The following is a 12,858-nucleotide window of genomic DNA, read 5'->3' on the forward strand; positions in this document are numbered from 1 at the left end:
ACAGAAATTAATTTTGATTTCAAGTTGTCTGACTTAGAAATCAGAATAAATTGGCATGTTTTCCAGTATAGTGATCTTTATCTGAAAACTTAAATTGCTTTGCATGTTGTGTCAGTAAGCTGAGAGGTTCTCAAAACCATCCCAAAACAAATGTCAAGATGGTTCTAACCAGGTTTTCAATATGATTTCTAATAGTTTAATGGAAATAATGTTTTTCCAGTGCTCCTTGATGAGCTTGCAAAATTCATTAGCATTTACCTGTTTGCTTCTTGAATTTTTTGGTTTTCCCTTTGTCAAGTAGAGTATTTTACAAGCTTAAATCTTGTAATTCAATTACAGCACTGTTCAGAAATACCTAGAAGTAACTCCTTCCTGGTTGTTTTGTTTCCTTGCATCAAAAGCAGGACAGAGAAAAGCTATCAAAAGTGTTTCCTGAGATAAACTCATTGAAGATGGAATTTAACACTCTGTATTGTCCTCATGATTAAAGACAGCAACCCAGAAGTGGAGGTGACTTCTTTTTTTGAAGAACGGTGCAGAGTTCACTCACTGTGTTCCCTCAGCCTGGGGTTACTTGACTGTTTTAATCCATCTGAGGTCTGACTCTTGCTGAAAGGAGTATTTGTTCCTCTGCTGTCTGTGGCAGCTGTGTGGGGAGCGGGATCGTGAGCTTAATACAAGTGAAAACTAACACAGAAAAAGTAAATGTTTACTTTTCAAACAGAGAGGTCCTGATCCATCTAAGGCACAACTAGATAAACAATATTGCCAGCAGAGCAGGAGGTGTGGAAATGTGTACCTGGAGGTGGAAGTGCTCAGGTATTGGCAGACGGGTTTATTGTGGCTGGAAGTGCTCAAGCAGTGACAGCTTGGAGATTTCTGTGTAAAGATTTCCTAAGGACAGTACCTGACTGTCTGGGCTAGCTGGATTGGCTGATGAGCCAAAGCAGAAGTTTCTAGTGTTTGCTTCCTCCAGGGCCATTTGTGCAGCTCTTGAATAATGTGTCTTTTTCACATCAGGGTAAGAGATATGGTTAAACTGGGAATGGATCAGGAAAAAAATATTCATAGCAGTTCATCTTGTGTGTTTATATAGCATAAATGAAGACTCAGCTAATGCTGTGTGGTTTGCAGCAGTTCCTTTCAGCAGCAGACTAAAGTGACTGCAGAGGATTTTAATTCATTTGGACACACAGAGTGCAGCTCCAGCAGAATAGTGTCCTTTTAAGCATCCATTGTTCTCAGGAGTTGCCTATCATGGTGAGATCAGACAGGAATAAATTTCATGGAATAAATTATTATTTTGTATGTATTTTGTAAATACCTCAGAGAACCTAGAACCAGTGTTATAAGTGACAACTGGAACTTAAGCTCGGGTATTTTATTGTGTACCTGATCAAAGTACAGATGCAAGTAAATTCTAGAAGATCTGTGTGAAAAGATGGTAGGTAGGTTTGAGGAGGGCTGTTAATGAGTGCTGCAGCATCACTGTTAAAGTACATTTTCCTGGCTATAAGAGTAAGACCCCAAGGGAATGCAGAACAATGCAGTCCTTTGCCCTGGGGAGCCCTGTTTGCTCTGGTCTCTTTTGTCTACTGACTTAGCTAGATTTTCTTTGGGAAGAGGGAGGAGGAAAGATGAAGAACTCGAAGAATATTTGTTGCCCCTTTATAATTGATGATGTAATTCCATTGTAATGGCCCAGTGTTAAGTCCTATTCTGATAGGACAGTCTTAGAAGGGCTCTGACAACTGCTTAAGATAGTAGAGCAATCTTATAAGAGATCAGTTTTTATAGGAGTGAAACTCTGAGCACTTTATGGATGCAAGTTTATCTTTGTTCTTTGTTTAATGCAGGTAAGCATTCCTACATTGCTGCTGCAAGGAGAGGTAGAACATGTGATTATCTGTAGTCCAATGTGGTTATTAACTTCTATTTCCTAATGCACTGCTAAAAATGGCTAAGAACTGGACTGAAAAACAGTATTTTCTCTCCTTTTCCATCCAAATAATGTGTAGAGCCTTCTCACTGCTGTAGCAGTAATCTTGGTGGTGCCTTTTCTTTAGGAGTAGCCCACCGAAGCCAGAGCAGCGAAGGAGTGAGTTCCCTCAGCAGTTCTCCATCAAACAGCCTTGAAACCCAGTCTCAGTCTCTCTCTCGGTCTCAGAGCATGGACATTGATAGTGTCTCCTGTGAGAAAAGGTAAAGGATGTAGCCTGTAACAGCTGGCAGATATGGCACAATGCTGGTGTTCAGAGCTCTTACAGGACAAGGCTCTGCCCTTCCTCCCTCCCAGCTGTGTTAATGCAGTCAGGTTAATGCTTAAAAATCATACACTGTTTAAACAACTGTGATGCTTTTTCTAGTCTGGTTTTAATGGGAATTCCTGACCTTAAGTGGTAAAAGACAAAGCATTATCTTAGACATTAAGAGATGAGCATGTTTGGTGGGGATAATTCAGCTACTCTATTTAAAAGAAATAGGTTGTGGGATGTGATAGCTGTATAGTTTGTATTGCCTGCTGAAGAAATTTAGAACTCAAACGTTACATGAGAAACATTTATCAGCCAGTGATTTTAGTTGCTGTTCGTGCATTGCTTTCTCTGCTGCATCTGCTTAAGGGGACACTCAGCATCTTACACAGGACTGTCTGCAAATTTCTAGAAGTTAATGGGCTTTTTCTCTTATTTGCACTTGCAGTATGTCGCAGGTAGATGTGGATTCAGGAATTGAGAACATGGAGGTTGATGAGAACGATCGCAGGGAGAAGCGGAGTCTGACGGACAAGGTGAGCCCGGGTGTGCTACCTGGAGGAGGTAAGGCTCACTTACCTTCATCTATTGAACGCGTGCTTTTGAGAGGATGGAGCTAATCCTGGAGCCAGCCCTCAGGTGTTATCTGCAAACAATTTCTTCACTGCATTTTCTCATTAAAATGGTGATGATTGTTCTGTTCCCCCAGGAGCCTCTGTCAGGAGCAGAAGTGTCGGAGGAACAAGCTCTACAGCTGGTCTGTAAGATCTTCAGAGTCTCTTGGAAGGACCGAGACAGAGACGTTATTTTCCTGAATTCACTCTCTGCCCAGTTCAAGCAGAACCCAAAGGAAGGTGGGTACCTGAGCAGGAGGCACTGGCAGGGCTGTTTTCTCTTGAGTGGCATGTTCCCCACTCTTTACTTTTACCTTTTTATCACTTTGCTGCAATACCAGAGCCACCTACTTGTGGTCTTTGCTGAATTTCAACATCTGCTGTCAGCAGATGTAGCAGGAAATGGAATTTTGGAGCAGGAAAGTGGGACCGATGGCTCAAAGTTCCTGTTTCAATCAATTGCACTCCTCTTGTTGGTTGTGTTTTTTGTCCTCAAACTTACGTGCTGATCCAGAGCACATTGCTGCTTCAGATTATTTTTTCAGAAATGTTTTAGTGAATTAAAGGATTGTCTTGCATCATAGTAGACATCTAGCAGTTAATTTGATAAGCTGAAAATTCCTGATTATTTTGTGTAACAGACTATATGTTCTAGCTGTAAGATATGACCAAAACAATTGTTATTTTATGTGTGTGGGGTATGTGCATGTTTTGTTTTCCGTTCTTTGACACAACTTGCCCAGCTCAACAGCAGGGTGGGAAAATATGAGTGCAACACACTTTAATAACTAACGGTAGGAGCATTAGGTCATCTCTGATCATCTGTGTTTTCCATGAAGGCTGTATTTTTTGTGTAGCTATAACTCCAGAACTTAGGTTAATACAGACAGAGATAATTACAGGTGTGTCAGTGGGTTGTTTTTGCCAAAACCAGCACTCAATTCACAGAAGTCTTTCTGTCCTTTTTTTTCTCAATATTTACACCTGACTCTGTGTAGATGAAATTAGAGGTGAGGATATTGATTCTTTTCTTCTTCTTCACAGTGTTTTCAGATTTTAAGGACTTGATTGGGCAGATTTTGATGGAAGTGCTGATGATGTCCACCCAGGCAAGGGATGAGAACCCCTTTGCCAGCCTGACAGCCACCTCCCAGCCCATTGCTGCAGCTGCCCGCTCTCCTGACAGAAGCATCTTGAATATGGGCTCCAACCCTGGAAGCAGCCCCATGTTCTGTAATGTGGGCTCCTTTGGTTCCAGCTCATTATCCAGGTGACTTCTGATTGTAACTGAATGGTGATTTCACTTGAATACTGGTTGATAGACTAGAAGAGAGAAAAGGGCATAGAAGTGTCCCAAGAAGGATAAATAGAATGGATTTTTAAAGTTTTTCACTCTTTTTCATGTGAGTGTCCTTCCATTTCACCATTTTTGATCACACTACCATGGCTAGGAGTGTATTTGATAGATTCAAGCCATGTAACTGTTTTCTGCTGAGAAATATCCCTAATTTGCATCACAAAGGCCATGATTTTTACAAGTGTGTAGATTGTGACATAGTTTTATTCAACAGTAGAAAAGAATAATGTGTGTGAGCTGCAAAAATATTGCTGAAGAGTCATCAGAAGGGCAAGAACTTCTCTTGCTCATTTTATCTTTTTCACCCTTCTTCTGCATATCCTAAATCGTTGCTTTTTTTTTTTTTTTCTTTTTCCCCTGTAACTGGTTTAGTCTCTATGGGACTAGTCCAGCTCCTCCTACCAATTTCACAAGCTATGTACCAATGACTGGTTCATCTCTTACCCCACCAGCCAGCTCAGTTGCCAGCCCAGTAGTGGCTGGCCTGTCTGTCAGCACTCAGCTGCCAGCAGGCAGCCCCTGGTGGACACAGCCCTACTCTCCTCGCTACCACCCCTACACTGTGGCGCATTCCGGAGCCTCTGCTGCTGCTGCCACCTCCCGTTCCTTGAGCATTTCCATCCTATCCAGTTCTCCAAGCCCTGCAGCCGTGGCTGCTGGCCCTGCAGCCGTGCCAGCCATCCCACCCAGGCACAGGCCCACAGCCATGGCTCCTCCTTGGTTTCCTGCCTCACCAGGTGCCTTGCGCAGGCGTCCCTCCTTTCAGAGCAGGACTCCTCCTAGGTATTGCACAAGAGCCGAGTGTCTTTGCTGTGTGCTCTGCGGGGTGTGGCATCAGCCTGCAGTGTGCAGCAGCTTCTGGTTGTGCTGAGCTCACCCTACTCACTCCCTGTTGGTTTCTGCCTTTGGGTTTGTGCTAATACCCTGACTTGCTAACCAGGAGTCTGACCTGCTTGTGTGCATTTGAGGTGTGATGTAATTACTTTAAAGGAAGCAATATGGTTTTAATTTCTTCCTCTTCGTAGATCCATTCCAGTTAAACTGTGAACTTTCTGTTCAGTTGCTGCTGCTGGATGGTAAACCACATTAAACTCCTGCTCCAAAATCAGTTTTCTTAGTAGGGCCTTAGTTAATTTGTTGAATGCTGTTACTTGCTGGACTGGGTTGGATTTGATTCCCTGGTGCACAAATTTAAATTACAGATCAGCATTTTCAGAATGCCAGGCTAAGTACTACTGCTTTTCCTCTCCTGGCTGTTCCTGGAAACCCTTGTTCCTGCAGGAGGGAGAAACAAAGACACAAGGCAATTTTGAGACCATGGCTTTCAAGTCATTAGCTTAGAATTGTAATACTTATTATTCAGTCATGACTTAACATTCCACTTCAGCCTTAATTTTTATTTGGTTCTCAACAATTCTTTTTCAGTTTTTTGGATTGTAAATGTGTGGTATTTATGATACCTGAATAACTTGTAATAGTGTAACAGAGCATGTTAGTATGGTCCTGGTTTTACTAACATGGAGTTACCTGTTGTCTGCATGTTTAGAGAAGACGATTTTTGACAGACCTAGAAAGAAAAGCTACCATTTACTTTTTCTTCTGGCTTAAAACATCTGATGGCCTTTTCCATTTTTGTTGTGGTAGTTTATACGACAACCCTTTCTCCCTCCTCCTTCTTGCTGTTTCTGATGTGTCTGAGGACAGTAGTGATGAAGAAAATGAAGACGATGATTTTTCTTGTGTCCAGTTTGGGTCCAGGTATTGGAGAAAGAGAATGTAACCTGCATGTTTGGTTGTGTAGGAACTAACAGTCTGTGTAGAGTCAAGTGATCTTCAAAGTCATTTGGGGAGCAACTGTAGCTGACGATGTGACTTGGCTGCCTCGTTAGGCTGGTGTGTAAACGTGTAATGAGTGCAGTTAGTCAGCTCTCCTTTGGAGACATGACTAAGGGAAATGCTCATCAAGCAATCTTCTAATGAGCGTGGTTTTGAGATGATGTTGGAGTGAGCTTCTCTTGGCTGTATGAGTAGAAGGAATAGTATTCACCCATGGCTGTAATTTTAAATCCTTGGTACATCATGTGCATATTTTCCTATGAAAAAGTGGAAAATGAGGGCAAGGGTTAATGTGCACCTTCCAAGTACCATCACCTCTTTTCTACTCCAGTCTGATTTCAGGAGAGTGAGCTTGATAACACAGCTCTAGGAGGGCTGTGTGTATGTGCAATTTAGGATTATTTTCCCCACTGTTTTGTTTTGTTTTTATCCTGTTGGTGACTCAATCCAAATGTTGGATTGAGTTGCCAAGCTTTGGATAGGATTTCTACTGTGCTTCTGGGGATTTAGTGTGTTTATTGTGTCCTGGCATTTTGCAGACAGCAGTAAGTTGTTAGAATATAAACACAGCGGCTGTACAACTATGCAACAACTGGCATGTTGAAAACACCAAGGCATTCAGTGTATGTGAAGGATGTATGAGCTTTGTGTTAGAATAGTTGGAGTTATTGCTGCAGTGAAATCTTCAGCAGAATGACTGTAGAACTAGTAGGTTTTCATATAAATTCATGTACTTAAGACTATTTTTAAACCTAGATGTGAGAAGTCAAGAGGTTTAAAAAAGAGACCATAAAAAAAACCCCCCCATGTGCATAATTTTGTGGTTACTGAGCACTGCTTCAATAGAGCTGTGTTTTACATTGATTAGTTTTAATCGAATAACTGAAAACATCTCTCTGTAAACAGAGATTGCTCCTATTAGAATGTTGTGTTTCTTAAGCATCTGGTAGCTCAGCATGTGAATAGTAATAACCTTTCCTGGATTCATTGTTGGACTGTAAAGTTTGCACAATAGATTTGTTTGGCTCAATAATAGAAATGTAAATTACTTTACAGTTTAGAGGAAATCCCGGTTCTGACAGTGTGTAGTTTTAAATATGATTTCAAACAGCTGCATTTAAGGAAACCTGTAGTCTTATTTTCCACTTTAAGATCTGGGGCTTATAACTTGGTCGTCTTTCAAATCTATCTGTACACAGACTTTTCTTTAAGAATTGCTGGTTTTTAGATTTCACTTATATAAAGTCATTATATCATGTCTTTAGTCTCTTCTACAAAATGAGGATGTTGCTTTTAATTAGTTTTGTCAAGCTGTTATGTAGAGAAGAATTCTGTTGAGATAACAAATCTGAAATTCAGAGTTGTGGGTCTGTTCTCACTTTTGTGTTCAATGTCTCTCATCTCAAGGACGGTTTTGGTTTTGTGGGTTTAGTTTTTCGGTGTTTTCCCCACTGAGGCTGTGCTACTTAATGAAATGATGTGTTTTACTGAACTGATATGAACTAAGTTGAAATAAATTATCTTGAATGAGGGAGTGTCAAAAACAGCATCAGCTTGGATGTATTGGCTCTGTTTTATTGATTCTTTTTCCTTAGAGCACTGAAGGTGCTTGTGTGTCCCCTGTCTGTCAGCCAGGTCTCTTCTCAGCAGTGGGAGGCTCCTTTCTCCTGGGGCTTGGTGGTGTTAACAGAATTTTGACATTTCTGCCGTTCTGAGTGGAGGCATGGAAGGGTTGTGGTGTCCTGAGTGTCAGGTACCACTCAAAGGCTGTTTGTTTTCTTTGCTGCCTTGTGAGAGCAGGATTTACTGATTGCCATCAGAGTTGTGCCCCTTGTGGCTGTCTTTCAGACACTTACTTAAGACGACATTTACAGCTCTGAACTTCCAGGGCTGGACAAGCTGTTACATGGAGAGCTGTCCATAGACAGGAATGGCCTGAATCACTGACCATGTGTGTGATGGGGTGCAGTGTTCAGAGCATTGGCAAAGGAGTGTTGATGAATTCTTTGACTGTGCAGAAGTTAAGAGCTCTACCTAATGCTTTGTTTCTGCTTTTTGTGTGTTTTAAAGTGTGGGGGGCTCTGGCAGCTCGAGTGTTTCCGATTCCTGCAGTGACCACTTCACCATTGAAAACTGTAAGGAGACAGAGATGCTGAACTACCTCATTGAGTGTTTTGACAGGGTTGGAATAGAGGAGAGAAAAGCACCAAAGGTATGTTTGAGATGAGTGAGGTGGTGTCAGTGCTGTCACAAGCACTTCTCTGACTCATCAATGGGAATGATACTTCTTGATGGTTTTGTTGTAGAAGTAGATTTATTGAATATATTGGGGCCCTTCAACTCTTGTTAATTAAATTTGAGTGATGCATAGATTTTCTATCTCTTAAATAAGCACTCTTAGAAATCATCATTCCCTTTTCGATCTACTACATGTTATCTAAGTTTATTCCAAGTAAAACATTTTTATGAGACCAGCTACCTGTCAGTGTTCTGCGTTCTACTCCGAACTCTTGCTTCTGAGGAAAAACCAACTAACCAACACTATCTATATATAATCTGGAAGGTTTTAACTGGAGTAGTTCTAATCTTAGTTTGCATATTACATTTATACTGTACAAATAAATTAATCGTCTTTCCTGTGTGTTTTGTATTTAATTTCTGATTTGTATTAAAATAAAAATTATTTTTATCAGATGTGTAGCCAGCCAACAGTTAGCCAGTTACTGAGCAACATCCGATCCCAGTGCATTTCACATGCTGCTTTGGTGCTACAGGGATCCTTAACACAACCAAGGTAAATCCAGCTGATGTTAACCAGGAGAGTTAGACTGTCCCAGGATCCTTTTTTCCTTCTGAGGATTAGATTAGAAAACTAAGGTCAGTTGTTGGAGCAGAAGAATTATGTGCCAGAGGAATAGTTTGTTGCTTTACTAGTGGAGAGTTGGTGGGGAGCAGTTGGAGTGCTTTCTAACTGCATTTGGGTAAAATCAGCCAGGGTGATGTGAGCAGTTCAAATGGGGGATCAGGAACTGAGAAGAGAAGAGACATTTCTTTCGAACTGCTAAGAAGCAGTTAAAAGTGATGTTAAAAGTGATGTTAAAAGTAATGACTGCATTAATTCAGAAAAGACTGATGTTATGTTTTTAATCTGAAAAAAGTAATTAAAAAATATTTCTTCACCGGTTGAGCGTAGCAAAGGGTTTGTTTTTTTTCTATTAGAGGGGCCAGAAGAAGTAACCAATTACTACAGAGAAGCTGTTGTTTTCTTCCAGCCTCACTGACTGAAGTGAGATGTTGGCAGCAGCATCTGTTTGAGAATAACCTTTCCCCAAGTAACTTGAGCAGACAAGATTAGTTACTTCTGACAGGAATAGGTGTATCCAGATGTTGATAATGTGCTTGCAGACACATCCTTGCATGTGACTGCTCTGATGTTCTTGCAAATATTACTACGTAGATTTTAATTTTTATTTTTTATATGAATTAAGATCATTGCAGCAGCAGTCTTTGCTGGTACCATATATGCTGTGTAGGAATCTCCCATTTGGCTTCATTCAGGAATTGGTGAGAACAACTTACCAGGATGAAGAGGTGTTCAAACAGGTAAGGCATAGGTAAAAAACAGCTATAGCACATGGTTTTATAATTTGCAGTATCCAAGAGAGTGGATTTCCTGACTTTTGTCAGTGTCTCATAGTCCTCTACCCATTACCTCTAGGACTAGCAGCCTGTTAAAGCAATTGAAGTTTGGTTTTGTTCTTTTTTTAACTCATTTAGTGTTTTGTGAAAAAGGCTGACTTTCAGTATTTGCTGGTTCTAAGTATTAAAAGTGCATTTGCTAATAAGCAGCAACACTTAGGTAGGAGTGGACTACTTGGAATGTGCAGGCATGTATTGTGAGACTGATCTTGGTTTTCATCCTTTTGTACCAAATTCCTAAAAATGTACATGTTAAGACAGGAATCTTCTGTAATCCTACTCAGGTTTATGGTGTTTTCCATCTTGCAATCTTTACCTTTCTTTGCTTCTATAATTATTTGTATATAAAGTGCTAAGAGCACTTTGCAAATCCTAGTCCAGTAATTCTTCATGTTTACAGAGGAAATGTCTGAGAAACATGAGATGGTCTGTTCTGTGTGTCAGAGGAGCTCACTGAGATGATAGATAATTAAGATATAAAACTAGCAAACTTTTGGCTTGTATGCTGTAAAGCAGATCAGTAAGGTTGTGATTGTCTCTAATTAGCACTCCCATAGGATGGTCTGATTTGGCTGTAGAGGGGCCTTTGAAATGGCATTTGACCCTTCCAGTGTTGCAAAGAAAGACATTAGATAATTTTTGTGTAGTGCAAGTAACTGTTAATAATTTATGTTTCTGTCTGGACTCCTTTTAGTGGAGGTTCATGTAGTTGAAAGTACACATTTAAGATTGACAAAAAGCAGTTTTAAAAGTGTTTGAGGTCCTGCCCTGGAGAAGGGAAGCATTCCTGGAGCTGAAGCACATGGCCTTCTGTATAGTGCTTTTCTGGAATATGAATTAATAATAATTTCTTGTCTCTTCACAGGAGCAACACAATATACTTTAAAATTCAGAGGGACTCCTGTTGTTGTTGTTGGAAAATTACTGTGGGTTTAATTACTGTGGGTTTATTTTGTGAGGGTGTAGTTGTCAGAACTGTGTGATTGGGACTTACTAAATGGCTATAATTACTTCTGATTAATGAGTTCCTGTCAAGTCACTTCCTCTTTCCTAACAACCCTTGACTGCTGCTTATTATCTTTACCAACTTACAAATCAGGCAAAATGAGAGCTGTTCTATTGCCCCAAGTGCACAGAAAAGTGAATGATTCCCCATTTGGGCAGTAGGATTTTGGGCACCTGTTCAGAGCCTGTGCTCTCCTTTGTGTCTGCAACACAGAACTTACTTGCAGGGAACTCAATGGAGCAACACTCCATTGCTTAGACTACAGCAATCAAATTGGGTTTTAGCTCTCTAAAGCCTTCGGGCTTAACTGATACAAGTTTTAAAAAAATCTTAGTTTTTGTTTCGTTTAAGTTGCACTATTTGAAGAATGAACAGGCATTTCATGCTTTGTATGGCAAGAGTAATTTGGTTGCTTCCTGTTCTTGAGTAAAGTGATTTACTTGTGTTTTTGCAGATCTTTATTCCCATCTTACAAGGCCTGGCTGTGGCTTCCAAAGAGTGCTCCCTCGATAGTGACAATTTTAAATATCCCCTTATGGTAAGGACTGTCCATTTCTAGAAGCAGTTTCTTTATGTTCACTGATAACATGAACAAAGTGTGGCAAAGCTTGTTTGGCCACCAAAGAGCAAGTTGGTAAATTGAGCATTGTCAACTTAACACCTTCAGATGCTTTTAGGATCTTCAGTGTATGATGCTAAAAAAAGACTGTTGCATCTCAGGTTTAATTTGTATTTAAGGAAATCATCTGGACTGGGGTGCTGCAAATCAAACTGACTAAGTAACTCTGGTACTCGGCAAAAACATGAATTTTTCTGGTTTTGTGTTTTCCTGCACTTTTGTTATCCTCCCAATCTCTGAATTGCTACAAATCTGGCTGTTGTCTGCAAAGAAGGATTACTTGAAAATGAGTTGGTTTTCCTTGTCTCAAGTTGGCACAAAAGGCTGGGATAGTAGTCACTCACTGTGGTATAAGTGAAGAGTGAGAAGGTGTAACACAGGACAGGGGTCACAGCCAGCAGTGTCTCTGTTTCTAGAATTCTCTGTTACCACTGCTTGCTTCTCTCTGTGCTGCAGTTGAAAGTGAGCTGGACATCTTGGATAGGATTCTTTGTTCTGGGTTCTGTGCTCATTTGATGTTTTTCCGCTCTGATTCAGAAGACAAAGGCCTTGGTGTATGGATTAAACAATTACTCTATTTATTATTGTTACTGGTTTTATTGGGGCAGGTCAGGAGTCCAGCACAGGCATTGTCATGTTCTAAGGAAACAACAATTTTTGCACAGCTAATTCTTTAAATAAGTGAAATAATTTGTTATTCTGTGAGACCTCTTGGTTTTTTTTGAGACACCTTGGAGCAGATGTAAAAGCTAAAATGGGAGCAGGGTGTGCATTAGTTCTCTTTGGACATTTTCACTGTGATTGTGAATTTTTTCTACTGATCAAGGGAGAACGGTTCTGCTGTTTCAGCAGTTTGTCATAGTAAACTTGCTTGTTGCAGATAGGTTACTTAAGAATTACTCAAAAAAGTAATTTTTGCTGGTATATCTTTACAGGCACTATGCGAACTTTGTGAAATCAAGTTTGGGAAAACACACCCCATGTGCAGTTTGGTGAGTGTCTCCAGTTTGAGATTTTCCAAAACTCAGAAGAACTGTATTACTTATTTAGGTGGTGTTGTAGAATCCCTGTTGATAATGTTCTCCAGAACTCTTAGCAAGAGCTACTGGAGCTTCTCATGCAAAGCAGTAATTTAAATTAAACTGGTAGAGGGAGTCCTTCACCCTGAGAATTTATTAAAGCTGGGGCAAACACGAGTTGCTTGGGTTGCTGGAATACTGAGGAGATGTTTCCTTTTTGCCATCAGCATAGCTGAGTGTTGGAGGTTCGAGGGTTTGTGGCAGAGCAGGATGGCTGACACAGCAGCTTTGAAGAACTTGCTGTTTCTCCTATTTTTAGGTTGTCTCTTTGCCCTTGTGGTTGCCTAAATCTTTAAGCACAGGTGCAGGAAGAGAACTGCAAAGACTTTCCTACCTTGGAGCCTTCTTCAGTCTGTCTGTCTTTGCTGAAGACGATGTAAGTGTCACAGAAGGATG

The 12,858-nt window shown here is 40.6% G+C and overlaps 1 protein-coding gene across 2 annotated transcripts in view; it reads left to right on the forward strand.

Annotated features, from left to right (window-relative positions):
- UBE4B (ubiquitination factor E4B) overlaps window positions 1–12,858 on the forward strand; it is a 33,274-nt gene that overhangs the window by 7,438 nt on the left and 12,978 nt on the right. The window contains exons 3-14 of one of the 2 annotated variants that reach the window (XM_056507947.1): window positions 2,067–2,202; window positions 2,701–2,788; window positions 2,962–3,106; window positions 3,911–4,136; window positions 4,596–5,006; window positions 5,868–5,981; window positions 8,130–8,271; window positions 8,753–8,853; window positions 9,548–9,662; window positions 11,219–11,302; window positions 12,319–12,375; window positions 12,722–12,838. In XM_056507947.1, the coding sequence (XP_056363922.1) occupies window positions 2,067–2,202; window positions 2,701–2,788; window positions 2,962–3,106; window positions 3,911–4,136; window positions 4,596–5,006; window positions 5,868–5,981; window positions 8,130–8,271; window positions 8,753–8,853; window positions 9,548–9,662; window positions 11,219–11,302; window positions 12,319–12,375; window positions 12,722–12,838 (1,736 nt within the window). The remainder of the gene's footprint in view (window positions 1–2,066; window positions 2,203–2,700; window positions 2,789–2,961; window positions 3,107–3,910; window positions 4,137–4,595; window positions 5,007–5,867; window positions 5,982–8,129; window positions 8,272–8,752; window positions 8,854–9,547; window positions 9,663–11,218; window positions 11,303–12,318; window positions 12,376–12,721; window positions 12,839–12,858) is intronic. The other variant, XM_056507946.1, reaches the window with a different exon arrangement.

This window comes from Oenanthe melanoleuca, chromosome 21, assembly GCF_029582105.1.
Source record: "Oenanthe melanoleuca isolate GR-GAL-2019-014 chromosome 21, OMel1.0, whole genome shotgun sequence".
NCBI classification, from domain to species: domain Eukaryota; kingdom Metazoa; phylum Chordata; class Aves; order Passeriformes; family Muscicapidae; genus Oenanthe; species Oenanthe melanoleuca.